The sequence below is a fragment of the Balaenoptera borealis genome, assembly GCF_965194805.1.
Source record: "Balaenoptera borealis genome assembly, chromosome: 15".
Classification (NCBI taxonomy): domain Eukaryota; kingdom Metazoa; phylum Chordata; class Mammalia; order Artiodactyla; family Balaenopteridae; genus Balaenoptera; species Balaenoptera borealis.
Window position 1 is genome coordinate 91051352 of NC_138871.1, and position 27855 is coordinate 91079206.

A 27855-nucleotide genomic window follows, 5' to 3' on the forward strand; every position below is an offset into this window, starting at 1 on the left:
GTGCTGCCCGAGCATCACTGTGAAAACAATTTTAAAGCGATTGGTGTGCACATCTGCTTACAAGTCGGCGACAAGTTCACGAACTCTTAGAAAGCCTAGTCATACGATGAGCATAATTATTATGCGTCTGGTTGGGCTGTCAATAAAAAAGGCCAATAAAAGAAGTAATGCTGAAAATTTAGAAGTAACGGAAAAATAATATTTTAAAATTATACTCATCCTATAGAGTGGTTGCTTTGAATGTTAATTCAGGAAATTCGTCGTTTGCAGCAGGTGTTTTAATGGCCTACCGTGCTGGGAGCGCACCACGCTGTCTTTCTGCCACCGCTGTCCTCGGACCTGCAGGTGGGACTCCGGGTCCTGTGGCGTGATGGGCAGGGCGTAACGCGCGCCCTGAGCTCGCCGTCCGCGCTGTTGCAGCTACAAGTTCTAGCCACCTTTTCCTCTTCTTTTCTTCTTTGTCCTTTTTTTTTTTTTCATTTTCTTTGCAGAAGGCCATCCACTGAACTGTCACAGCACTCGCATGATGCAGGACGCGGAGAAGGACGACAACAATAACGACGAGTACGACAACTACGACGAGCTGGTGGCCAAGTCCCTGCTGAACCTGGGCAAGATCGCCGAGGACGCGGCGTACCGCGCGCGCACCGAGTCGGAGATGAACAGCAACACGTCCCACAGCCTGGAGGACGACAGCGACAAGAACGAGACGCCCGGCCGGAAGGGCGAGCTCAGCCTGGACCTGGACAGCGACGTGGTCAGGGAGACGGTGGACTCGCTGAAGCTGCTGGCCCAGGGCCACGGCGCGGTGCTGGGCGACCACACGGGCGACCGTGGCTACGCCGACGCGCTGGCGCCGCCCGACGGCAGGAGCCTGACCTACGGGGCGCTGGGCAAGGCCGCCAACAACGGGCTGGCGGAGAAGCTGGTGGAGGAGAGCGACGAGGAGGTGTGTCTGAGCAGCCTGGAGTGCCTGCGCAACCAGTGCTTCGACCTGGCGCGCAAGCTGAGCGAGAGCAGCCCCCAGGAGCGGCCCCCGCAGCCCGGCGCCGGCCCGCGCCCGCACGGCCGCCAGGACGACGACTTCCCGGGGAGGACGCCCGACCGCAGCTACTCGGACATGATGAACCTGATGAGGCTGGAGGAGCAGCTGAGCCCCAGACCCAGAACTTTCTCCAGCTGCGTCCAGGAGGATGGGTACCGCGAGCGGGAGGACGACGCCGCCTCCGTGAACTCGGACAGGTCGGAGGAGGGCTTCGACATGACCAAGGGCAACCTGACCCTCCTGGAGAAAGCCATCGCCCTGGAAACCGAGCGGGCCAAGGCCATGAGGGAGAAGATGGCGGTGGAGGCGGGAAGGAGGGACAGTCTGAGGTCCTATGAGGACCAGTCACCGCGACCGCTCCCCGGGGAGGAGAGGAAGCCTAAGGCCGGTGACAGCCATGTCAAAAAGCCATACTATGGTAAAGGTAATATTTCTACCTAACGTAAGTTGCCTCACGAAAGCGTGCACTAGAGTAAAACCTGTCAGGTGTAGGCTACGATTCAAGGGCACATCCCACTCCATTACATCACGAACGCAGGTTTCTTAGGGTTGATTCCAGAGTTATATTTTGTGATTACGTCTCTGAAGAGCAAATGAAGTATCTGTCTGAGAAATACACAAAGCAGCTGGATAACATGACGTTTCGATGGAAAATGCATGCCTTGGAAAGACAGGGTCAGAGCCCAAGCCCATCACGTGATAGAAAATATTAGGGTGAGCCTGTGTTCTTACAGATGAACCGCAATCCGTGTGGAGTGGCGGGGGTTTAGGTGACAAAAAGCCCATCAGGGATGAAGCACGTATTTGGTAAATTGCATTGAGTAGGTGGCATCATGATTTATAAAACGATCATCAAATGGCAGTTATTGATGAAACCTCCCCCGTAGAAAACACCCCCGACAGAAATTGAACAGTAACAGGATGACTGATAGCGTAAGACAAGGGCGGTGACTGCACGTTCATTATCTTAAGGTAGTAAGGAATGGGAGCCGTTTGCTACGCATGGCCTGGTGTGTCCCAGGCTCAGATCAATAGCCATCCCTTTAGTATATTCACCCCCTCACTGTTCCATTCCATCGTGGAAACAGTTATGGTGCTTGCTTTATTGGGAGACACTCAAAACCATCCACTGTGATAGTTCCATCCAGGTTTCCACCTGTGAATTTTGTGAGCACGTGTTTGCATAGATCTGTAAATTCAACCATATCCATACAGAGTCACTACACCTAATAGGTATATTTCCACCCTGAATGATTGACTTCATGCTTCCAGTAACAGCTGCGTCCACTTTCAATATGAGGCAGATGATAATTTGACCTCGTGTAGGACCTTGTGAATATTTCAATTACAAGACTCTCAGAACCAAGTGAGAAGCAACTTCAAGGGTGAAATTGGTGATTCCCTAAATTCTTCCATATTAGTACCAAGAAGTTTTTCTGTTTTGTATGTTGTCCCATTTCTGATGAATATTGAGTTTCCTTAGAATGAGATTCAAGAATTTGGTTTGAAAATCCGTTGCTACGGAAACATCAAAGGATCAGAACCTCCTTTTTCTGCAGCTACACAGGTGTGTATTCTCCTCTCCATGTGTGCACGTACCTCCAGGGGCACATTGGGCTTCGCTTTAACCAAACCCCAGTTGGAGATGAACCTTAGCCAGAGGCCAGTCGGGTTCTGGATGTGGCCGGTGCTTGGGTGCTGACCATCGTTTCAGTAAAGCAGGTGCAGGCCAGACCCTGTGAGGCTTAGGATATGAGGAAGCGTCCTCTCTTAAAGGCCATGGAGTGAGGCATCAAGCTTGCTTTGGGTGTTTGCCAAGACCAGGAGACGCAGCTTGTGTGTCTATAACTAGAGCACAATCTCTTAGAAATCTTTAGTTGGATATTTGAGACTCACATAGGAACTAGACACTTTTAGGAAGAAATAGTGTCCTTTCTCATGGGCTGGCTCAGGTGGACAAATGTGGCAGCTTTCTGTTTGGGATTCTGCAGAGTGCATTTCAGGACTGAGTCTGGGCATTGAGAAAGCAGCGCTATACTTACTGAGGAAACACGCGGGCTCATGCGGACCCGATGTTGCCGTGCCTTCTTTGGTTTCTGTGGTTCCTTTCAACCCAGCAGCTTGCTGTAGATTTTGATTCATTTTGTTTTGTTATTCTTGTTATTTTCTTTTATTCTGTTTTTGGCAAGAAGTGGAATTCAAATCACTTGCTTCCCCTAAATAAATGGGGACAGGATGGGAACAAACAGTAAAACCCCAAAACCAGGATGTGCTTTTTTCCCCCGAAATGGGGGAAGGGTTGGGGATTTGGACTTTGCAAATGAGCTGGAAAGCACTGATTTCTGCCTCTCCCCAGTTTTTCCGGATCTTCCTCCTCTGATCAAAGCGAATCGCCGTTTCTTATCAGTGTTTTCCACATCACTTCCAAATTTCGTTTGAAGACGTCCGTAGTTATATTCAAAACCAAATAAATAAAGCCAAGCAAGGACACCAAAATGGGGCAAAGAGATGAATGCCCTCCTTATTAAAAAAAAAAAAAAAAAAGCTATGTGCTCTCTTACCAACACGGACACATAGCACATCACCAATCTATTGTCAGCTTCTCTGCTATTTTATTAAACATGGAGAGAACACTCACACCAATTCTCATTCATACACAATCTTCTCAAAATGATTTAAATTATAAATGAGTAACCTTTCCAAGAGCTTGAGCTGAAAGAAAAGAAGTTCATCCCAGGGACTTCCCTGGCGGTCCAGTGGTTAAGACTCTGAGCTTCCAGTGCAGGGGGTGCAGGTTCAATCCCTGGTCGGGGAACAAAGATCCCACATGCTGCATGGAGCGGCCAAAAGATATTAAAAAAAAAAAAAAACAAGGCCATCACAAAACGTCCTCTGTCTTTCTTCTCCTCAAGCAGCTGCCGGAAAGGGAGGAAAGGTGCAGCCTAAACACAGCACACAGATTTTTCTAGACATTGTTGCAGGGTTTTTGGTTGAATCGTTGGCCTGTTTGCTTGCTTGGTTGTTTTGCGTTTGTTCAAAGATTTGCTTTCAAGATGAACTGGGATTGCAAGAAGGGAGAAAGCAAGGGGAGGTGAGGGTATTGGTGAAGGCAGAGGAGACCCACCTCCACCAGGACGCAGGCATCGAGAGGAGAGTACACGCTTGGTGTTTCCAAAACTGCAGTAGACGAAGCCACACGGTGTTTGCACAAATCTGCACTTAACTTCAGAACACTTTTGAAATCGTGAAATAATATAATTTGTTAGGAAACTATAAACATACTTGTGAAAAAGAGTCACTTAATGATTACTAGTAGTTATAATTTAGTTTTATCCTTTAAAAGTCCTTTATATCTAGTCTATAGTTTTACATTATATCTCTAGTTTATGATCTTAAATAATATTTTCCTTGAAACTGTTACTGCGCACTTACTATTTTATATTTGCATTCATTCAGTTGTACCACTATTATTATGAAATTACTCAAAAGGCAATAAAATGCTGAGCTTTTTGGTTGCACATGTAAGAGAAGCTCCAATAAGATATTTAGAAATGAAGTCACAACAGCATAGGTTCAGATTTGTCTTCAGAGATGATTATCTATAAATAATGGTAGGAAGCAGCCGACTGTTATATCTAGGACACTACCCTCAACGCCATCACTGGTTTAAGAGATTCCAGGACCTTAAAGACACATTTCAGAGAATAGAATGTTAGCTAAAAATAAAAGGAGGGATTTTTATATAAACATAAAAGTCTTTATATATTCCTGTGAGTACTTTGTCTGTTTCAAGTTCACATGAATGACTTGAGAAAAAAGCCCATAAAAGTTCCAAATTTTTTAAACCAATCTTTTTTCTTGATATAAAATGAATTCTTTGCCAAAAGTAAAACATCGATTTTCCAGTGATCATGATTGGCCTGATTAATGAGATATCACTATAAAAATATTAAAGCCTTAAAGAAATTTTAGCTATAACATCCCTGGGCCAAACTCCCAGTAACCACCCTCTATCGATCATCTGTGCACCTGGTTTTGAAAACTGGCTCAAAAATAGTGTTTCACACACTCACGTGACTCTTTGGTCTGGGTTTTTGGAGTTATTTTCTGCACATTTATGAACTGTGGTCAGTTCTGGATGTAGAAGTAATTTTGTTAGCAATGTCATTGCATTTCTGGCATCTGCCATTCGAGTTTTGACCAAATGTCTGCTCTGCTCCTCCCCGACGGGTGCTGCAGAGCCCATGGCCTGCCTAGAAACGTCACCTCTTAGTTTTGTGCATGCACGCACAGCTGTCAGAGCCTGCCTCGGGTTCCAAGTACAGACGAGGAGATCAAAACAAATGATTGCTCCAGCAGCTTCTGAAACATCTTTGATTGCCCATCATCTCTGTCAGGTGGGATTTCCACCATTTCGGTCATTTGCTTGCAGTGCCTTCTGAGAGTTCAGCTGGTCTTGAGAAAAGCGCTGAATTGGCGTGCTAAGGACAGTGTTGCAGGAGAAGTCTCAGCACCGGTAAAACTGTGCAACTAGTAGCACATGCAATCAGAGCGCTCAGTAAGAAAGAAGCTCTGCTCAGGAGCGCTTAAGTGGCGTTATGTTTCCTGGTTGGATGTAACAAAGCGGTTGCTGAAGGATCACGGAAACGTTTTGTTCTCTGAGAAGGTCACTGTCTCATCATTATTTATGTTGATTTCTTTGAGCAACGGCTTATCATGTAACACACGGGGAACAATTAATCAAGCGTTCAGGTAGGGAGAGCGTTTCTTTTCTTTAGTATCAAAAGTAAAATATTTTATGATTCCTGATTACACCGTTTAAGGTTAAAAAATCACCCCAAACCAAAGAACTACCCACGGATGTCACAGTCTGTCCCTGACACCTGCTTTGTTTCTTTATTGATCAAGGTCTCTTCGGTTGTTAAATAATCACATTTGTCTTCAGCTGGTAAAAATTTCATTCTATTGACACCTGTTGTCGCTTTTAGATCCCTCGAGAGCAGAAAAGAAAGAGAGCAAGTGCCCCACCCCCGGGTGCGATGGAACGGGCCACGTAACCGGGCTTTATCCGCATCACCGCAGTCTGTCCGGATGCCCGCACAAAGATAGGGTCCCTCCAGAAAGTAAGTCCATGTTTCGCCAGCGCCCTGGAGCGCGCACACCTGTGACTCGTTTCTGCATCCTCCTCGCCTCTGTCATTTCCATCTCTGGTCAGTGCAACCTGACTTAGGTGTCCCCTCCTTGTCCGGGCGGGCAGCTCAGCCAGGACCAGGGCTCTACCCCACCCCGCAGCGTCCAGCATTTCCTCGGCGTGGTCCCCGTAGACCTGCCCCGGGACCCGGGCTCACCATCCGGTGTTGCCTTCTGCAGCTTGGCCCCCGCGCAGCTGGCCGGGGCTCTGCTCCTTACTTCATTTCCAACTTGCTCTGTGACCCCCCAAGCCAGTCACTTCTCTCCTTTTCTCCTCACAAGTTGTAGAACTGAATTTAGGCAGTCTCTGAGCCATCCATCCAGCACTGCACGGCTATGAATCCCTAAGGAAAATGGCCTCGAGACGTCTTTTTCCCACTTATCTGAACTTCTCCATTTCCGTGAACCAGTACTTACGTGTTACTGCATTTTACTTGTAAAATCTATTTCATGTTGTCCCGACATTTCTACACAATAAAATCTTAAGTAAGAGGGTTTAACTTGGGTGGGTTTGGATCTTACACATCCATTTTAATTAGTTAAGTTCTGAGAATATGCCCTTGACCCATGAAGACAACTAAATTTCTTTTAGAACTGAAATGATGTGCCCTTTTTTTGTTTATCTTTCTCTCAGCATATAAAGTATGCCAACTATTTAGGTAGAGTTAGGATTGATGGCTCAGAAAAAAGGCACATTTTCAGCAATGGCTCTGTGTCAGATCCTGACTTCAAGTCTAAGGTGGTAGGGATTTTCCTCATTCTGGGAGACTCGGTTTCTATGGGGGGAAATGTCATAGCTCGGCTTGTTTGTGACAGTGACCAGCTGAGTGGTGATTTTGCTTCCCCATCACAATGGCCAGCTTCGGAAGTACAGAGAAAAGTTTGTAGCTTAGAAAACAGGTTTAGCAGAGGGTTTTCAGGTGACATATTTGTAGAAGTTATTGTGGCTCCAGCTTTGCAAGTGGCCCCTGGCAACAATAAAGCCATGTGTCTCAGACCCGTCTTGCAGGCAAAGGCGCAGCGTTGCGGCCGCAGCGGATTGGAGAGGGGCCGCGCCCGTGTGTTACATGAGCAGGGGCAACTTGCTTCACCCACAGCAGCTTCTGCCCCAGCACCCCTGCGGTCGGGCACCCCGCTGGCTGGCACCCATCTAACCCCAATAAACCCTGCAGGGGGTATTGGCCCTGTTGTCAGATGAGGGACATGAAGGCCAGATGGTCACCGCCTCTCCCGGGAACCAGCACAGCACCCAGCGCCCTGAAGATGCTCAGAGCTTTCCGAGCTGGTCTGAGCCGAGAACTGAGCTCAGACCTAAACCCGCCTCTGTCCCAACCCTGAGCTCATCTGTCTCCACGGAGACCTGGGTTTGACGTCTCCAGTTCAGTCTTAACAAGCTGTGTGTCGCGGGGCAGGTGACACGCTCTGTACTTCTTGTCCTCATCTACAAAGAAGGCATTAGGACCAAGCTCTAATGTTTGAAGAAGAAAGAGCTTCTTTGTGCACTTTTTCTTTGAGACATCAAAGTAGAGCATCAGTTCCTTCTCATGGCTTAACAATCCTCCTGACTCCATATTTTCACAAGAAACGTCTAAATGCAGTCACACGAGGCCCATGTCCCGACCAGCTGCACCCCGAACCTGCTCACACAGCCCCGGTCAGATCACACCTCGCCTGGCCTTTGCTCACATGCTGTGGGTACTCAGCTCTGACACCAGTGTTACAAACACCTCCCAGAGCATCCACAGAAAATCGTTTCTAAAGATTTACTCATATGCAATTTTTTTATAGTACCATAAAAATGTAAAAGAATTAAAGGACTCCATAGAAGATATGTCTCTCTTTTTCTACTTTTTATTTTTTAGCTTTTTCTGGGCTAGTGTCCCCCACTCACATTCTGTCCACTTGAATTCCACAAAGTAGCCTGCACCCTGTTTGAAACACACCGTGTTAGATACACAGAGGACACACCATGGATGAGACACAGCTCTGGCCTCCCCCCGGAACTCCCGACCCAGCCGAGGAGGGGGCGTGAGACAGCGTGACCGAGCTCCAGCCCCCTGCTGTGGGCATCAGGGACCGTGGCCTCCCGCAGACTTCACTGGGGCGATGCTTGCGCCGGTCCTGCGTGAGAGTGAAACCCATGGCATTTTCTAAAAGCCGTCGTAACGGTCCACGCGGGAGACCAGGGCAGAAAGGAGGCAGTGGCAGAGGGACAGACTCAAGGAACACTCCAGAGACAGGCTGGCAGGACAGGCCATGAGAAGGAGAAAGGGAGGGAGATTGAGAAGACATCTAGGAGTCTCCCTGGTCCATGGCAAGGGCGTTAAACAGGTCATCAAGCCAGGGCCACGTCTAACAGGGGAACGAACGCTTGGATTTTTCCAACTGAAGCTGGAAGTTGTGTGTGACATTCCTGCAGGGTGCTGGAGGGCCAGCCTGGACGCCTGGAGAAGGCCAGGCACACAGGTGGCCCTGTCTGTCCTCCGCAGCATTAGTAGAAACGGGATGAAACTGCCTAGAGAGGAGACCTCGACGGAGGCTGAACGGCAGCCCAGATTGGGGGAGGCGCAGAGGGCGGCGTGTTTGCTGGGAAACGCTGGCAGCTGACACCCGAGAGAGAGGCGTGAGCCGCAGAGGAAGCTGGAAGCGTGTAGGCACAGAGCAGCGCAGATCCCGTCCCAGGGCCGGCCTGGGTGAGGACCGAGTGGGAGTCGGCAGGATGGGGCGGTCCACGCCGCAGGCGAGCACGGAAGGCGCGTGCCCTCCCCAGGGGAGCCTTAATAGTTGAAGAGTTTAGCATAAAAGGAAAGGAACGATGTATGTTAATTTGAGGGGAGGGTCGTGTGATGTGATAAGAAGATGATAGGGCATCAGGAAAGGATGGGGAAGGAAGGGTCATTCCCTGAAGGAAGAGGAGGAGGGTGGGCAGGTCAGAGCGCAGACTGGGGAGGGGAGGAAGGGTCCCCCGGAGAGGAGACCCCAAAGCCCGCTCCAGCCGGGTCCCAGCACAGAGCGAGCCCCAGATCAGCTCTCCACAGGTGGAGCACCGACCGCCTGCACGGACGATGCAGCTGTGACAGCTGAAAAGATGAAACCAAAATGGACCTGGCCAGGGCTGAGGAGAGCAGGTGTAAGGGCCACATGGGGAGGACATAGGAGGGGGATTTCAGGGGGAAGAGGGAGGTTGTTCTGGAGATGAGAGAAACTGTAAGAAATAACAATTACGTAACGAGCTCAGGCAGATCGTGGTCACCTGGTGCCAGGTGACCCTCGCCGCAGGGAAGGTCCAGCAGCCTCGCTGCAGCTTGTGCTGTGGAGCTCGGAGACCGCTGGGCTGGGGCCCGTGTTGGGGGTCGGCTCTCTCGACCCGGCAGCACTGCTCACCCCCCAGCCGCCCCCACAGTCCAGGGCAGCGAGTGGTCACTGAGGACCAGAAAGGGAAAGACGACAGGAGACAGTCCAGGCCCATGACCATGGCGGGGAAATTGGAATGCGGTCTCCGGGCAGCGGGCAGTAGCTTTCCTGCCCTACGGACCATGCCCTCCGTCTCCCACCCGGTCTTACATGGGGGCCCGCAGAGCACTTCCTCCCTCCCTCCCTCATAGAATAAATAAGAAGGTACCCAGTTCCTAGGTGGAAAGTCATCATCTAATTATCTTCATCTAAAAATCAGGTTTGGGCTGTCTGTTTGCCCATGACCACCACACCTTCCTAATACTGCGTGCTTCCAAAGCAGAGGCATGTTTTTAAAACCACCGACCGACGTGCTGTTACATGGCTAATCGCTGCTCCGTGCTTACGGCTGGGAGTTCCGCGGGGAGGCCCTTGCTTTCCTGGCCCACTGGGGACCGTTCCGTGCTCCCGCACCCCGAGTCCACAGCTCCCGCCCAGCGCACCCCGCTTTGCATGCCAGAGTCAGGTGGAGACAACCTTCTTTTTCTTCCTCCATGTGTTTCCCTGCCCATGCCCATCACAGACGTGTGTAGGACTGTCTGTTGTGAACTAACCCAGCCTTTGTTAAAATGATTGCATATTCTTGTGTTGGGACCATTTCTGTGTTTTAACGCTGGGCTGTTTTCTCTGCCTCTCCTTGTCAAGTTCTTGCCATGCATGAAAATGTTCTCAAGTGTCCTACTCCGGGCTGCACAGGGCGAGGGCATGTAAATAGCAACAGGAACTCGCACAGAAGGTAAGCAGAGCTCCTGCGTTCTGGGCTGCAGGGGGGCAGATCCCCGGCAGCCGTGTTCCCGCGCCCTCCGGAGGGGCGCGGCCCCTGCACGACCTGCCCCAGGGGAGAGGAGACCTGGGGACTTCTCTCAGGGAGCCAGGGACAGGGGAGAGCCGAGCTGAGCCGGCCCGGGGCGCGCGGCGAAGCCCAACGCTTAGATCCCTCGTTTGCAGACTGCAATTTCTCAGCAGTCTCCCCCCACCTTGCTGTGATGGGGTGACAGTCCCCCGGCAGGTGTCCTCCTTGAGGTCAGATCCCAGGTGGAACCACAACGGTCTGCAGCGACTCCAAGGAAGGCAGTAAAAGCTCCGTTACCTTCCAGGGGTCGAGGGGGCCCTTCCTGTCTGCCTCAGACTGGTCGGCGACTAGAGACCATGAGGCTGAGCCGTGTGTGACCCCAGCCGGCCGCCCCCGTGATCCCCGCTGAAACACTGGTCATCAGCGTGGGCGTCACCAAAGTGCTGGCAGGGGTGCAAAGGTGCTGGTGGGAGAACACACCGCAGGAAAGGGGGCTAAGGAGGCAGACCCTTCCTTCCTGGGCTATGGCTGCAATTACACATGCTCGGAGTCACACTTTTGCTCTGGACAAATTCCAGTTCCCTTTTCCTATCTTGTTCTGACTTTCGCTAAGTTACTTCTAAGACTCAGTTCCTATCAGTTCCTTTTTTTTCCCAGTGGCCTGAAAGTGATTCTGTCAAATTTTTCTTTAACTGCCTATAGCTTCAGCTTCACAAAGTCGCGTAAAAGTATATCTAAACGGAGGAAACTGTTATAAGTTTCACTGTAATTTTTGCTTCTCCGGTAAATTTGGTTACTTGTGTTAAGTTTATAATGAATGGGGTCGCCAACCTGTGCCCTTCAGAGGCACTCCTGGGCGTCCTCTGGAGAAGGGGGACATGGTGGTGGGTTGGCAAGGCTCCTCCTGAGCCCTGTTCACGGGATTTACAGCATCAGCTTGTCCATCATACGTCCGCAGGATCGCACGGCTTCCAGACGCCGTGTGTATGTGGATTAAGCCCCTGAAGTGTGTGCAGAGACACATACAGATACACAAACAGCAGACACCAGGGTTTCATGAAGAATCAGCTTAAACACCAAAGAGCACATCTGTTGTCTCTTCCCGTAAATATTTAGTGACAGAAGGCATTTTCCTGCAGCCTCGAGATTATTCTGCTTTCCCCCTCCCTTCTGTGTCTCTTCCTGGGGAGGATGTAGACTGGCTGGTCACGCTGCACCCCCCGTGCTGTGGTCAGCAGCTGCCAGAGAGCCCTGTTTTCAGGCGTTTGAGAAACCCATCCTACCCAAGCGGTTAATTCCTCAGCTCCAGAAACCGCAAGCGTCCCAGACGTCAGCGGTGTCTAAAATCTCATGTTCCCTTTAACGATACAGCCTTTGTGTTGCTGTCATTGGAAAGGACCGCGCGTCCTGCACACACGGCGCGGCCGTCGGCATGGTCTGCCGGAGGCCAGGGGCAAAAACCGTGATGTCCCCACAGGCTTGGGAGCCTGGTGCCGCCCAAGGCAGAGGAGGGGGGAGGCGATGGGGGTGCTGTCGGAGTGCCTCGGAGGAGACACTCAGATCCCTCCTGTCATTGCAGCCTCTCCGGATGCCCTATTGCCGCAGCGGAGAAACTGGCAAAGGCCCAAGAAAAGCACCAGAGCTGTGACGTGTCCAAGTCCAACCAGGCCTCGGACCGAGTGCTAAGGTACCAGACCCACATTCGGGATCCGTCCACGGCCGTCCCCAGGGGCCAGGCGCCCTTGCTCCGTGAGGGGTGGCCGTCCTCAGTGGGAGTGGAGGGGAGCCGGTGCAGCTACAAGACCTCGCCGGGGTCACGACCCTCACCTGCGGCTCCATCCTGGGGCTGTGCGGGGGCAGGGCTCGTCACCCCCGGGTCTCCCTGACCCCATGTGACCGTTCGCACGAGAGAAGCAGACAGAGCTGTGTCTGGCTTTCTTTCTGGCCCTGACGCTTCACGATTCTGTAAAGGCTGGCTGAAAGGGAGGCTTAGAGAGTTCATGAGGTGCCCCCAGTCGTTTTACCTCGGTTTGGAGGCGAGGGCTCCAACCTGCGGGGGTGGGCTTCGTGTTCTCGAGGACGTCGGGGTAACAGCATCCCCCCCCCCCCCGCGCCCAGGGAAGCCTCGTCCTCAGGTGCTCCCGGCAGGCGGGCGGGATGGTGCCATTATCCCCCCTTGACGAGCGAGGAAGCCAGGCGCAGAGGGGTGAGAGGCCCTCCCGGAAACCACTCGGTCACAGGTGGCGAAGACGGGGAGGCCGCAGGCGTTACCTGCTCGCCCCCCTGGACAGTTAGGATGGTTTTCAGAAGCGCAGGTGGAGGCGGAACCCTCTCTTCCCTCAGCGCTCATTTCTGCGTGTTCCCTTCAAGCCCTCATCCACGTGCAAACTGTGACCACCTCCGTGTATCCTGCCTGTTTAGTCAGTGTCACACCAGCAGCTTGCTCGTCTGTGTAATCGTACCTGTCATCCTCATAGCTGCTGGTACCCACTGGGGGAGGCGCCACCTGTGCTGGGCCTGGGCTCTGGCCCTGAGGCACTTAGTGTGATTCCAACTTTACTGTTAAAAGGAGAGCAGTAAACACACACACACACACACACGCACACGCACAACTTTGCTTCTGGTAAATTATTTCTTTGGGATAAATCACTTGGAAGAAACCACTAGGCAAACGATACAAACACTTCTTTGGTTTTTTCCTGTATTATTTCCCATCTTTCTGAAAGGAATTTACCACTGTCATTAAACTCCTTTTTATCTCACAACAGAAAAGTTAAAATCTTTATAGAAAATGAGAAATATTTCTCTAGACAAAAATAAGAAAATAAAAACCATCTATGATCCTACCATTCAGAGGTAAACCCTCAATCAAGTCTGGGGCGCGTTCCTCTAGCTATTTTTATGCGTGGGCGTTGCCGACCTAACCTGCCCCCAGGGTGCCTGTAACTCACTCATCTTACAGGTGCGCTGACACCAAATACATGACAGGCCCTCCCTGAGGGCCCCCTCAGCCCACTCTTGGTTACTGGGAGCATGACAACCTCCCCCCAGGCCCCCGGGCTGTGTGCATTTGAGAAGGAATAGTTATTAACCAAAGGAAAGTTTGAGCAAAGGGAGAGAGAGTTGAGGCTGAGGACTTCTGTTAATTTCCCTCCCCCACTGGGGCCAGACCCCCGAGAGCTGCAAAGATCCCCGTGCCCACATCCTTCTGATGTGGGGTGGCCGCGAAGTGACTAACGCCTGTCCTGGGATCCGTATCAAGCTTACTTTCCACTGAGGAGCTCCGTTGGCCGCTTGACACAGACAAGATACGTCTGAAATGGCAAACATCACCTTGTTCAGACAGAGCCTCCGCTCTGATCCCGAGCCTGTACTTCACAGCCTGGGACCCTTTCTTCATGTCATACAGTGGGAAACCTTCTGTCAAGTGACAACAGAACAGAAGATCGTGGGCCAAGACTTGTGCAGCTGCAAACAGTTTTCTTCCCGAGCCTCTGGCTGCGTGGTGGGGAAGCAGCGTGGGGACAGGCCCGGAGGGAAGGAAGGACCCCTCCCACGGCAGGGGGGGCGTGGGGCTCGGCTCTGCAGACCTCCGAGGGCTCAGCTCAGGCACTGACGTCCCGGCCGTGAGCCAGGTCTGGAGGACCTGGTGTCCAGCAGGGGACGCTCATTCAAGGCGGGAAGACAGGAAGACAGGAAGGCAGGAAGAAAAAAATAATTTCAACCAACTGTTCAATTACTTAAGATTTTAAGAGTCTTTAGGCAGATTGTCTAACAGGAAGCCGAGACTTAGGTGAGGGCTACGGGCCTGCCCAAGGCCGCACCCGCTCTGCCGCCTCCCAGCTCCCCGCCTCCATCACCTGCTCCGTTTTGTCACCAAGTGTCCCTTCCCGATGCCTCTGTTCCAGCGCACCCTCCATTGGAGATGGTCCCAAGCTCCTGAAGGCTCAGGGGTCATGCCTTCCCCGGCCCAAGTCCTTTGGCCTTGCCTGCTGGACAAATGGACAGAGTCCCAATCTGGTCCCACCCAGCCTGTCTCCTGCTGTTCCCCCAGAGATGTTCCCCATTGTTCGACTTTCCTGGCGTGTTTCCTACACCACCCTGGATCTTAACCTTGACAAACGCCACCTTCTCCCTTGAAACTGAACGGAATCTCACAGCCGGGAGTGTCCTCCATTCCCCAGGATTCTCAGAAGCTCGGGCTCCTAAAACAAGATCACATTCCAGGTGACCTCTGAAGGCAAGGCCTACAGCTTCATTCATTTATGACCCCCCCCACCCCGCCCATTGCCTGGCAAAATGCCTCAAATAATAGACGTTTAACTAATCGTTACATCATTTGGTTGATTTGAGAAGAAGTAAATAGGCTAAATTAATGAAATCAAAGAAAATGGGTTGGTAACTTGATAAAGTTATTAATGTAAGGGGAAGTTTTAGGTAAAAACTCTAAAGGAATCTCTGCACTACTTTCTGTAAATCTAGAATTATTTCAAAAAAAGTTAAAATATTCTGCCTATGAGATAGATAGATGGACACACAGAAGAAATAAGATAGGCTATTAATGCATATGTAATTGAGAGTTCTTCCATTTAAATATTTTATTCCAAAGTATAGAGAAATGAATGACTACCAGGTAACAATATTGAGAGGGCATGTTAATATTTGTCAAAATACATCACTACGTGTTCCGTTTTATCGTCCAGCAGGATATGTTTTTATCTAGCTTCATCTCCACGTCCTTAAGAGTATTTCTTTCATTTCCTCGTATTTTGTTAAGGGAGTTTCTTATTAGCTTCTCTTCACCGTGTGTAATGCTTACTCTCTGCAACCCCTGCCAAAGAAAACGCACGGATGTGAGATTCTTTCCCACGTTCACATCTCATATCTTCATCGTACCTCTCCAGACTCTGAAAAGAAAAAGAAAAAAGGGCAAAAGGTTAAGTATTTCATTTTCTGTTCTTTTTATTTCTGAAGTTGGCATCTAGGCAGATAGCTGATTTGAGGTTATATCATTACAGCACACTTGGGTTCTTCTCAGGAAAATGGAATTGGGATTTTAGCGAGAGGTCTGGTTCCTAACACAGCTAAGCAACGAGGTGCTCTGATTTTAAGACCAGCCGCGTCTCATGCGCAGCCATGAGAAAGCCAGCTGTGCACTGTCTCTTTTTGCTTCCAGGCCCATGTGCTTCGTAAAGCAGCTCGAGATCCCTCACTACGGCTACAGAAACAGCGTCCCCACCACCACGCCTCGCTCCAACTTGGCCAAAGAGCTGGAGAAATATTCCAAGACCTCATTTGAATACAACAGTTACGACAGCCATACTTATGGCAAGCGGGCCATAGCTCCCAAGGTGCAAACCAGGGATATATCCCCCAAAGGATATGATGGTAGGAGGTGCACCCTCTTATACATGAGAGTCACGCTTGCCGTTGATAATGTTGTTATTGTGTATATCCATTTCCTACAAACTGCTGGAGCATGGGGGTCACTCGATGGGCAGCAAGGAAAGCACGCCGGCAGCCTAGGCTGGTTCCTTCAGCCCCAGGTGTGGGAGAGCAGGCCCTGGGGGAGGGAGGGCGACGCCCTTCCCCCGTTATCCCCAGAGCAGAGCAACCGGCCGCTGGCAGGACGCAGGGGCAGACAGCCGTGGGCTCGTCTGCTTCATGCTGCTGCTGAGATGGTGTCCTCATCTTTACTAACTCCCTTGAATAGATGCCCCAACACAGACAAAACCAGGAGAGCCGGGGGTAGATGCCCAGGGCTCTTGGATTTCGTGAGAAGCTCTGTGTTCCCTCCCTGTTCTCAAGCTGGGATGCACGTCGCATTCATCTGGGGAGACTTTTTAAATTCTCATGCCCAGGGCGGCACCCCAGACCAAGTAAATCAGACTCCCTGGAGGTATTCCCTGTGTGCAGCATTTTTAAAAAGTCAGCCAGTGATTGTAACATACAGCCAGGGGTGCACAACTCCCGCGGGTCCCACCGGCCTCCTTCCAGCGGGCTCGGACCCAGGTGTGGGCCCTGGGGAGCCCCCTGTCCTGGCTTTGTAACTTTGTCACTGGCCTCACTTGTAGCTGCCACTACGAAAATAGAACCCATGAAACAGATAAACACTGCGTGCTTCACGGGACAAGATCGTTTACTTTAACTCATGCATATGTGAACCCACTACTGGGGTGTAAACTCTAAACAGACTAGGTCTCATTTCCTCACAGAGCTAACTTGGTAAGTAGTTGAAGCACAGAGGGGAAGACTGCATTTCTGTGATTTTACTTATTTATCTAACCACGCTTCTACTTTAAATCCTAGGATATATGGACTTAGTTGGCAGATTTTACCAGTGGGGATGTGGGTTGTATGAGTTGGGTGATTCAGGAGTCTCATCTTGGTGTTCACCAGCAGAGGTGAGGAGAGAGGGTTTGAAGGATCTCGGAGCTGCTCTCTGAAAAAGATATTTAATTAAAATCACAACACTCAAAAAAAAAAAAAACAACATTTAAATTGAATGCTTGGGGAGTTCCAAAATCTTTTTACAATTCTACATTATTTTAGTCATTCTTTGCCTTAATAACAATTAATTTGTATGGTGAATGCAACGGAATATTTCTTTGATGTATCTCAGCTTGATTACCCTTGCATGTATCAATTCTAAATATATAGGAACAAGGATGGAAGTGGGAAAAGGGAGTGGCTTAGGGTATAACAGAAAATAATTTGGGTTTTTTGCAATAACAATTTGCCAATTTCAGGCTTTGTTATAACTTCATTCATTTGATTGCAAATGAGTGATCAGAAGAATTTGAATCCACATAATTAAGGATTGTGCTTGTAGGATTCCCAGTTCACTGACGTTTTGTAGTGATCTGATGGGCACTTTCGCCAGGTGTCATTGCTACATACATGTCTTGTTGCTGCTGTCCTGTGAGACCCGATTTCCTTCACCCCGTTGCTCTGGCTGGATCTGGGTGAAGTTGTGACCAGGAGGGCACGTGTCTGGTCCCAGTGCGCTTCCTCAGCTCTCCCATTTAGGAGCCATGTGGTATTAGATACATTAATCTTCCTGTGTGGTAGTTTCGTCAAGAGCAGAGGTAGCGATCGGTCCCCGCCTGCTGGCCGCGTGCGGCTGTCGCGAAGCTCAGCGGACAAGGCTAAAGAGGGGAACTCACGCGTGTTAGTATCCCTGGCATCAATTCTCACCCCCGGAAAAAACACCTGTCGTTGGAAATGGGCAGAGCCCTGCTCTTCAGGTGACCCACGAATAAACAAGAACACAGAACAGAAACTTCAATGCTAGATCTTCGAGAAACTAAGAAAAAGGGAAAGTCAGACTTTACGACAATCTACTGAGAAGAGAACAGGCAACTCCATTCCTCTTCCACAAGATCCACAGTCAAAACAACAAGGGACGCGCCCACTAAGGATGAGATGGGTAGGCTTAGGTTTCTTGGGGGGTGTGAGCTGGGGAGAGCCATCCCTGTGCCCGGGTGACAGGCAGTGGACACCACAGAGTGACCGGTGTCTGCAGTCACCCCCCAGAGGGCTGTCCCCAAGGCTTGCCTCAGGTGCACAGTGAACTGGGCCATTGCTCCCAAAGAAAAACAGTGAAATGAGCCTCCTGTGGGGCAGGGGAGCATAACACCTGGGAGCGAGGAGCAGGGCCTGGACGTGCACAGGGGGATAGAAAAGCAGGACCCCTGCCTCAGGCTCTGGGCGTCATCCCTCAGCTTCCGCCAACTGTGATCAAAAACACTCAGCAAACATTGATTTATCCACCTGCATTCTTCCAGACACTCAATAGTTGCTGTCTGTCTCATCTACCTGTCTGTCTATCCACCTGTCTATAGATCTATCCCTCCATCCGTCCACCCGCCCACCTATCCATCCCTCCATCCATCCATCCACCATCCCTCCATCCATCCATCCACCATCCCTCCCTCCATCCCTCCATCCCTCCCTCCATCCCTCCATCCATCCATCTACCATCCCTCTCTCCATCCATCCACCACCCATTCCTCCATCCCTCCCTCCATCCATCCCTCCATCCATGGGCCCACCTATCTATCCATCATCCATCTATCCATCATCTCTCTCTTCTTTCTTTCTCTATAACAAGTGTCAAGGAAGAGATTGTGGGTAAAGAGAAGACAGTGAAACACATACTCAGGCACAGTGAAGCAAGGCGTCCATTCTGCCTGGAGGAATTAGCATGAGCTTTACCAAAGTGGCAAATTTTAAACTTGGTCATGAAGCTTGAGTGGAAATTACTAGAGGGCAGGAAACCCACAGGTGAGCGGGAGCTGCCAGCAGGCTGGTGAGGCTGAACTTTAGATGCACGAGAGGAGGGACAGGGGGACCCTGAGGCGGCGTGGAGACAGCTTCGGGTCGCCTGCCTCGGGGAGGAGGACACAGACACGTGGGCAGGAGGTGATGCCCAAGGGAGGCCGGCAGCCCCTGCCCCCGGGAGCCCCAAGCCGGCACCTCCCCCGCCTCTTCCCCCATGTCTGTGTTTTACGGTGAGCTAAGAATGGCCCTTCCATTTGAAAACAGATGGAAAACAACAAAAGAAGGAGAATTAGAATCTCAGTGTTCACAGCAGTTTTACTGGCGCAGGGTCACCTCACCCGTATGGCCGGTGGCTGTTTCCCAGGACGACAGCCGGGTGTGCGGTCCCGGCAGAGACCCTGTGGCCACCAAGGCTCGACCGCTGCCAGGCCCTTCACAGAAAAATTTTCCGGGCGAGTCTAAGCCATCTCCGCTGTGTCTCTGGGCAATTTATCACCACCCTCAGGCTTTGTTTAAAACCTAGAAGTTCCCAGCCCTGAACGGGCCCCTCTCGTGAGCCCCTCTTGGTTATTCCCAGCTTCTAAATTCTCCTGAGCTCAACACTTCTTGACCATCTTTGAAGCCCCCTCTGCTCCTCCAAAGCCTTGTCTCTGATATGCCCACCGCGCCCACCATTGTCTGCCCTCCCCTGGTCCAGGCCTCATCACCAGGTGGCCCGGGCTGGCCCTCCGGGGCCCCAGGACCCATCCTCTGGGCTGGGCCTCCCGCCCTCCCCCACCCCCTGCCACCAGGCCAGCTTCTCCTGGGAATACCTGCCCTCCCGCCCCCGTTCTCCTGCTCCATGCTCTCCCACATTCACCTCTGTTTCCAGAAGCTTCTCCCCCAGCCAGATCTCTCGGACACACGCCCACCCGCACTCAGCGGCCTCCTCCCAACCTCCTCAGAGCTGCTTGTGCAGAATGAGGGGCACAGGTGCACGCTCCTGAGGGTCAGCCCCGAACCCCACAGGCCGGTGCCAGCAGGGCAGACAGGAGAGTGCAGAGAACACTCGGCCAGCGAGCGCGTGCGAGACCAACCACGAATCCGGACTCTGATTAGACGCGATAAACCGCGTGAGCAAACTGCCTTCGGGGTCACCGAACAGGACATTCTCATGAAGAAGCGGCTTTTATTCCGCTTAGGACTCTGCATCTGTATCTCAGTTTACTTACGGGAAAGCACAGCCGTGGACCCACGTAAAGAATAGGAGTCGCTGCTACAAGTTACGCGGCATGGACCCCTGAGTCCAGCCAGACCTAACGGGGCCAGGCCCCATCTGCTAGCGCAAATCCTCGGGAGGCACATCTCTGGGCTGTATTCGGTTTTGTCTGCTTTTCGTGGAAATTCCGATTGGAAGGACACAGTTATCTACTCCCGACAGGAAATGTTATTTCAGAAGAACGTGAGACGCACCCACTTAGTAAGACTCTTACAGGCAGAGTAGATTAATAAGGTGGAAGGTGGTTGTTTCATTTTTCTCATTTGTCATATTTCGTCACTATAAATCCCATGTCGCTTTTCTTTTTCCTGCACGAGAGGGCAGGGTACCTGAAGAGGTATCTCTCAATACGGTGTAAGGTCGGGAGGACCTCTGATGTTGTAAATGCAAGGGTGTCATTCTAAAGGAAAGCAGTTCCATCGCATGAGTTCAGTGATGTGCTGGTGTCTGGAGGGACAGTAACACATTTTGTCTGCGGATTGATTGGAAAAAGTTTTGATTGAAAATAGCTCTGTGCGTGGAAAGAAAAAGAAAGTGCGTTTTGACTTTGTTAAAGGGTGGGGGGCTTCCTCAGTTCTGGGCAGGAGGTGGTAAGAGCAGCAACGGCCTTCCAACGCCCCACTGCTCTGCGGCGCCCCATAGTGTCCACGCAATGAGCCCCAGAAACTGTGACAGGTCATAAAAATTACTGACACTAACGGTTTCGTAAATATCTTACAAACAGGCGATAATTATTAAAACCAAAGACCTTCTTTACTGGAGAGATTTGAAGTATAGAGACTCATTTTCATTTGGAACAAAGTAGTACATGATTGATGGCCCTTAGTGAAAGGATGCTTGTGAAATTAATGCTGTCCTCACTTTCCTCCTGGGTCGCGTGAGCTGACAGGCCCATCAATAAATTGTCCAGAGTTCCATCACCCGCTAAAATTCTGGACGAGCCCCATCAACTCAGCGTAATCCAGGGGAAGTAGAATCTTTTGATTTAAGTGTTTGGTAAAGAAGAGGTACTTTCCAGAACTTTGCTGCAATTTGCTGTGTAGACACACGTGTCCTGTTTACTTTGCTTTAGGAACTGAAATTCCTTCATTTCAAAACAAAACTTTTTCCTTATTTATGTGGACCACATTTCTTTTACCGACCCAGTGTCTAGCCCTCACTAGGGGAAAAAAATCCCTCATAAGTGTTAGATCATTTCTCCCACAGTTTTTATATTCCTATTTTTATAACAAAATTGTAAACGATGTAAAGCCGCAAACTTTAGTCAATTTGGAGAGTCTTGTGAGCTGTGGAGTGGCCTTGCTGCCCTGGTCAGTTTACAGAACCCAGTGGGCAGGTCCGCCTGCACGCCGGCCCCGGCCCCCCGGTCTCTGCTCAGACGTGAGACCCCCGTCTCCCCACTGCTCTGGCTGCTGCTTTGACGTGATGCTTTCATGGAGGAGAGAGGAGGGAAGGACAGACACACGGACCGTGTGAGGACTGGTCCTCAGGGCTCAGCTGACTCTGATTAGCAGAACAGAAGTAACTCCCTTACGAGTTACTCTTCGCGTTGGGCGGGTTGGAGGGTGTGGAAGTGACCTCCGGGTCCGTGCGAGGGGCAGCGACAAGGCCACAGCTTCCCTGAGGCCGCCGTGTGCTCAGAGCATTGCCAAGCCACGTCCTTGATGTCAGGAAAGCTTAGTCTTCCGTCCAAGGTCAAAAGGTATCAGTTGTGAAAGCTTAGCTCTTCTCTCACTTGTATAGGAATAGGGTGCTTTGGGGCAGTTCTTGGTGGTGCTGTGGTGACCAGCCGTGATGTCTGTGGGGTTGTGGTCACTTCCGGACCATACCTGAGTGGGCAGGAAGCGGGTGCTGAGACGCCTGTGCCGCACGAAAGGGTGGCTTGCCGGAGGGCTCCCGGCGCTGCAGACGGGCCTCCTGGCTCCCTGCAGGCTCTCCCCGCGGAGCAGCTCCTCCCTCTGCAGGGTCAGGTGAGCTGCCGACCCCTAAGCAAAGGGCATCCCGTGCCTTTAACGACCAGGGCCCATGCTAATCAACCATCCAGCAATCGTCTTCCCGTCCTTGCGTCACAGGAGGTTGTGAGCAGGTCCAGGAACCACGCTTGCTCCTGAGGGCCTGTTGGACTGCTGGAGAGGCTGACTGTTCAGAAGGACCCGGGAAGCGGAGGGGGGGCGTGTGGAGGAGGGTCGTTCCCGCACGAAGGGCGGGGCTGCGGGCGGCACACGGGCCTCTGCCGGTCCCTGAACGCCTGGGCGTTTGCCTTGGCTTATGTGAGCCCACACGTGTGTGCGGTCCTCCCCCCGTCACTGGCCCTCCCCCCGGGTGGCTCTTTATTAGAATCACGGAGGGAAGGGGTTTCTGTCGTGGTCTGGCCTGCACCCTGACCGGAGCGCCACGTCCCAAAGCGCAGGTGCCCGCAGGCCCGCAGAGGCCCTACCTGTTCAGCTGGGTCACCTGCACAGGACAGTGAGCCCCAAATGGCCACTGTGGCCACTCGCGACCGGGCGGATCATCCGGTCTCTAGCGGGATGAGGGGGATGAGGGGTCTACAGGGTCCCCGTCACCCCGGGTCATAAGGGGAGCCTCCCTCCGGCGGTGATCAGGCTGGTGCGGCCAGTCGCTCGCCAAATCTTGGTGGCCGCTCCCTGACCGGGAGCGCGCCTTTAATGGTTACGCAATGTGCCCCCCGGCCTCCCGCTTGAGAGCCATAGGCGCTCTTCCCGCTGGTCCCCAGCTCTGCCCGTCCAAACTTACTTACACCATGTGAAAAAAAGGCAAAAAGGGGGGAAAGCCAGACTTTCCTCCTTCGGGAGTCGGCGGGTCGGCGGGCGCCGCGTCCCCCTGGGTACCTGCGCGCTGGCGTGGGCGCCCAGGGCGGGCGGCTCTTCTGTTGCCGTGGCCCGGGCGGGGGCCCCGAGTCATCTCTGTCCCCTGTCTCCCCAGCGAAGCGGTACTGCAAGGACGCCAGCCCTAGCAGCAGCGCCGCCAGCACCTACGCGCCCAGCAGCAGCAACCTGAGCTGCGGCGGCGGCAGCAGCGCCAGCAGCACGTGCAGCAAGAGCAGCTTCGACTACACGCACGACATGGAGGCGGCGCACATGGCGGCCACGGCCATCCTCAACCTGTCCACGCGCTGCCGCGAGATGCCGCAGAACCTGTCCACCAAGCCGCAGGACCTGTGCGCCGCGCGGGTACGGGCCGCCGGCGCACCTGGCGGGGGCCGGGGGCGGGGCCGGGGCGGGGGCGGGGCCTCGGCGCGTCCCCACCGCCGCCTCCCGCGCCCGGCGGCCTCGGCCCGGCGGTCCCGCAGGCGCCTCCCTCCCAGGGGCCGGCGCAGGCCGTGCGCCCCCCGGGCTCTGCTCGGAGGAGGCCTGACAGCGCGGGGTCCTGGGGACGCACTTTCCAGACCAGGAGAAATCGTCCGGTCTTTTAGATTAACGTGTCCATTTGGGACCCAGAGTCACTTCTGGAAACAGAAGGACACCACGCTCCCCTCCTGGCGGTTCCGAGCTGCACAGAGAATAGGAAGCTCGAGGAGCCGTGCGCCCTGGACCTTAAGCAGAGGAGGGTGGGCCGCGCCGCGGTCAGATGAAACGCAGGCCTGCTCCCTCCCGCCCAGCCCTGGGGAACAAAGAGAGTGCAAAAATCCCGTTTCCCCACGGGTTCCCAGCCGGGCAATTACAGCCGGCTTCCATTAGTTCAAAACAGCATAGATGCCAGAACGGTGAGCAACACTTAGGGCGGTTCCTCGTCAGGGGGCTCCTGGCCGGAGAGGGCGCCGTGCGGCCGCCGCAGCGCGCAGGGCTGCCCGGCGAGACCACTAGGGGGCGCGCGACGCAGGCGGCGCGGGCGCCTCGTGGTCCCGGGCCCGTGAGCGGCACGCCGGCCCGCGCCTCCCTCCAGAACAAAGGGTCCCTCCGTCGCCTACTGCTGCTGGGCGAGCGCCTGAGCGCAGAGCACTGACCCTAGTTGTTAGAAATAAGTGTAATTTGTATGAATGGAGAAAGGTCAGTAATCTTATGTTTTGCAAACGCTTTCTTCTCTATTAATATTTTTATTCCTAGATTTTGGAGGAGTGTCAGGGGCATGCAGTTTCCGTGGAGATCAGGGCTGCTAAAATGCGAGGCTGGCATGGAGGAGATTCTGTTTCAGGGGGGAAAAAAAGACAGTAACCCCTTCCAGTTTTTTTCACTTTGTTAAATTTAAACTAAGACAGACAGAATTATAATCCAACACGATGAAGGCTAATAGTATGAAAGCTGGAAACCAGGAGTGCACTTTGACAAGAAGAGTTCAGGCAGAATAATATGCTATAATTTATCAAGGTAACAGCCCAAAGGATGGGGTTTTCATTCCAAGCATCTTCCCTCCGCGATTACATTCAGAGGAAAGAGCTGCTAGACATCTGAGCAGGCAGCAGGTTTCACGCCAGCTCTGAAATCAAATTGCTCAAGAGAGTGTAACTCTCTGGGAAAAAAAAAAAAAAAAAAAATGGAGGATTGTCAGGGGTATTTTGATTTTTCTTTCTCTGTCCTCCATCTGCCCTTCCTTCTCTCCCTCCTCCTGAGAAGCAGGCTCTGAGGAATTCTTGATCTGTTTAAAGCATCATAAAAACAAAAAAAAAAAAAAAAAAAACACCCTGTACCTCTTTGTTTTTTCTAAAGCTGGTTGACTAAATTGCAGGTTTGCTGAACCATAGAGCAGGTCAGCCGTGATCACTGCAGCAGAGGTGTGTTGGGCTGTGATTGCACATCTTCCTGCTTAAAATGGAAAAGTCTCTCTCCATCATAGGTTTTGTATTAGAAAGTACATTTTATGTGGGGATTTTTGTTTGGTTTGGTTTCCTACTATATACCCAGAGCCTGTGCCTGATAAATAAATAAATATTTGTCCAAAAAATGGAAAAAAAAAAAAAAAAGCAAGTAAATTCTAGTTCCTCTCCTCCATTCTTCTAAATTCTTGTGTTTTCCTCCACTCCAAGTCTTGGAGTATTAGCATCAGTGAAACTAAAGGAGAATTTTAAGTATATATACATTTTTAGGTATTTATGTATAATCTGTACACATACACACACATACATTTCTGATCTCTTAAGAGGTCTTTGAACTGGGATAGAATTGAAATTAGGCACTTGTTTTTCTTCTGGCCAGGCTTATTTCTAAAAGCAGAAATGTATTAGGAAGAAAACATATAGATCTCTGATAGGTAAGTGATAGAGCGATGATAGATAGTCGATAAGAGACAAGAGAGTGAGAGACTGATAGGTGATTAGTAGATAATAGACGGATGCGTGCATGCCTCTGCCAGCCAATTTCCCAGCTGCGCGTGGGGAGCAAGGCAGATGGGGGGCCACATGCGCTCGCCTTGGGCGCTTATACACGTGAGACTGCGGTGAGCAGTTTGAACTGTGTCCTGGCGGAAGGCAGGGCTGTGGTCTGGGGGATGGATTCTCATGGTCCCTGTGTCCTTCTGTCCCGCAGAACCCTGACATGGAGGTGGATGAGAACGGGACCCTGGACCTGAGCATGAACAAGCAGCGGCCGCGCGAGGGCTGCTGCCCCATCCTGACGCCCCTGGAGCCCATGTCCCCCCAGCAGCAGGCGGTGATGAACAGCCGGTGTTTCCAGCTGAGCGAGGGAGACTGCTGGGACTTGCCCGTGGACTACACCAAAATGAAGCCCCGGAGGATAGATGAGGATGAGCCCAAAGAGATGACTGTATGTCCTTTTCACTGACTGCCCCCCCCTACCCCGTCCACTCAGCATGTGAAGTTGGCACCACTGAGGGAAAATGCCCTTGGCACACGCCTTAACAGAAAATGTCTTTCCTCTTGAAAAATGACCTTTAGCTGACTAAGGCTCAGAAGACACTTTTGGTTGACCCAGGAGAGATTTGGCACTAACCCTGATCAGAGTGAAACAAACCATTGCCTCCTTTAAATGATGAATTTTATTTTCTAACACGTGTGTTTTGTTGCAAACGATTTCTGTAGGAAAATGTGTAAACAGCTTACTAGTTCATTTTTTCTGGGTGATAAATTGATAGAATGCAGGGTTTTCCTTGCAGGTAGGGAATTATAATGAGACTCTTAAATACTTAAAATGATTAATTCTGTGCGATTAATTAGCTGGCTCATTGAAGCAAAGGACAGGGTCTGTTCTCTAAGAAACCTAAAATACGCAGAAGAGCCTACCTACCCCAGCCTAGAACAAATCATTTTAGTACAGTCACCTGAATCTTTGTTGACTATAATATTACCAAAACACCTATGTCAAGAACATATTTTTGAAGTAGTTACAATTTTCAAATTCAGATCATTAAAATAGTTATCCTTTAGGCTAAGAAAATAAATGAAAAAAAATGGTCTTTATTAGACTGACTTTTCCTCCAGTGTTCAACTCTGAAAATTATGACATCTTCTTTATTCTCTGAAAAATGAAAATTCTTTTTGAACACAATAGGGAGACCACCATCCAAGCAATAGCATCTTAAAGAAACAGGGAGGTGGAGAGAAGGGAAACATTAGCTATCTGTAGGAATTGGCAGGGAAGGCACCTGTTTATAAGGCCATTACATCAAAAGCTTTTTATGTTTATTCTTCAAACTGATTTAAGTATCCAGGCATCTTAAAGGAGAATAGAATCTGAGTGGCAAGCTAAATTCCAAAGTATTTTTTTTCTCTTACAGTGTTAAATCGTTACTACCAAATAAGGCATGGTAGTTGAATCTGCGAATTTATTTTAATTAAAATTAAGCCCCCATAAAAGGACAATACCGCCATAAGGTGTCACACAAGTGAAAACCCTTGCACTCAAGAAACACGTTTACTGAACATCGCCACCTGTAGGAACTTCTAGGTTACTGCAAGGGCCCCAATTAGCCAAAGTAGGTACATTCTATTAAAAAAAAAAAAAAAAATTGTTGCCTAAGAGTATTCTAAAATCACAGCGTCAGTCTAAACTGATCTTCCCTTGCCTTGGGACTTACAGCACATACAATACTTCTGTAGTGTAGAATACTTACCAAAGACTCTTAGAAGCCCCAGTCTAAAATATCTTTGGATACAATGCTTAAGCTCTGTCCAGTGATGTTGGATAAAGTGCCGTAGGTCTTAAACCCAGGTGAGCAAGGTCCACTGAGCCGCCTCTCTGGCTGCCAGACCGCTTATCTGTCCCTCCTGTCGGTACAGCTGCAGAAATTTGAATAAGGAATTTGAATTTGCCCACTGACAGGTTACCCTAATTTTAGGAATTTAGAGCAAGTGATGAGAAAGTAAAGTCCCCCAGAGAGAGAGGTACTCTTTGAACGCAGTTGGGTTTGCATCCTCAGGATGAGGGTGCATCGTGACTTTAAGGGTAAGGTTGGGAGAGGTGGACAATTCAGGACAGCCATCCCCCCCCCGGGGGGGACGCAGCCTCTGGTCTGTGTATCCAGCCGTCATCGCTGTGGCCCTGAAGCTGTGTTTTGCCCGCAGCCGGAAGACTTGGATCCCTTCCAGGAGGCTCTAGAAGAAAGAAGGTACCCGGGGGAGGTGACCATCCCGAGCCCCAAGCCCAAGTACCCCCAGTGCAAGGAGAGCAAGAAGGACTTGATAACGTAAGCATGACGTGAGGTGAAATTATCACTCTTCTGAACCTTCCCTTTCTTTGGCTTATCTTTAAACCGGGTCTGTATATGCCTTGCCGTTTGAGCATGCGACATGCGCAGCGTACAAATGTCCCCAACTGCCAGTCGGGTAGAGCGAGAGGCCAGCCGTGGACGCGCTTGTTCTGAGCGATGCTCTGTGCTAAGGAGACATCATTTCCATGTAATCCCGTGCATTTTGCAGCTTTT

General features: G+C 51.2%; 1 protein-coding gene across 16 annotated transcripts in view; it reads left to right on the plus strand.

Moving 5' to 3' along the window:
• The window catches only part of MYT1L (myelin transcription factor 1 like), a 417355-nt gene that overhangs the window by 318342 nt on the left and 71158 nt on the right, over nt 1-27855 (plus strand). For 9 of the 16 annotated variants that reach the window (XM_082357086.1, XM_082357077.1, XM_082357080.1 and 6 more), the window contains 8 exons: nt 492-1469; nt 6034-6168; nt 10334-10424; nt 12061-12168; nt 15658-15869; nt 22966-23213; nt 25503-25739; nt 27497-27618. In XM_082357086.1, coding sequence (XP_082213212.1) covers nt 492-1469; nt 6034-6168; nt 10334-10424; nt 12061-12168; nt 15658-15869; nt 22966-23213; nt 25503-25739; nt 27497-27618 — 2131 coding nt within the window. The remainder of the gene's footprint in view (nt 1-491; nt 1470-6033; nt 6169-10333; nt 10425-12060; nt 12169-15657; nt 15870-22965; nt 23214-25502; nt 25740-27496; nt 27619-27855) is intronic. The other 7 variants (XM_082357089.1, XM_082357092.1, XM_082357082.1 and 4 more) reach the window with 2 other exon arrangements.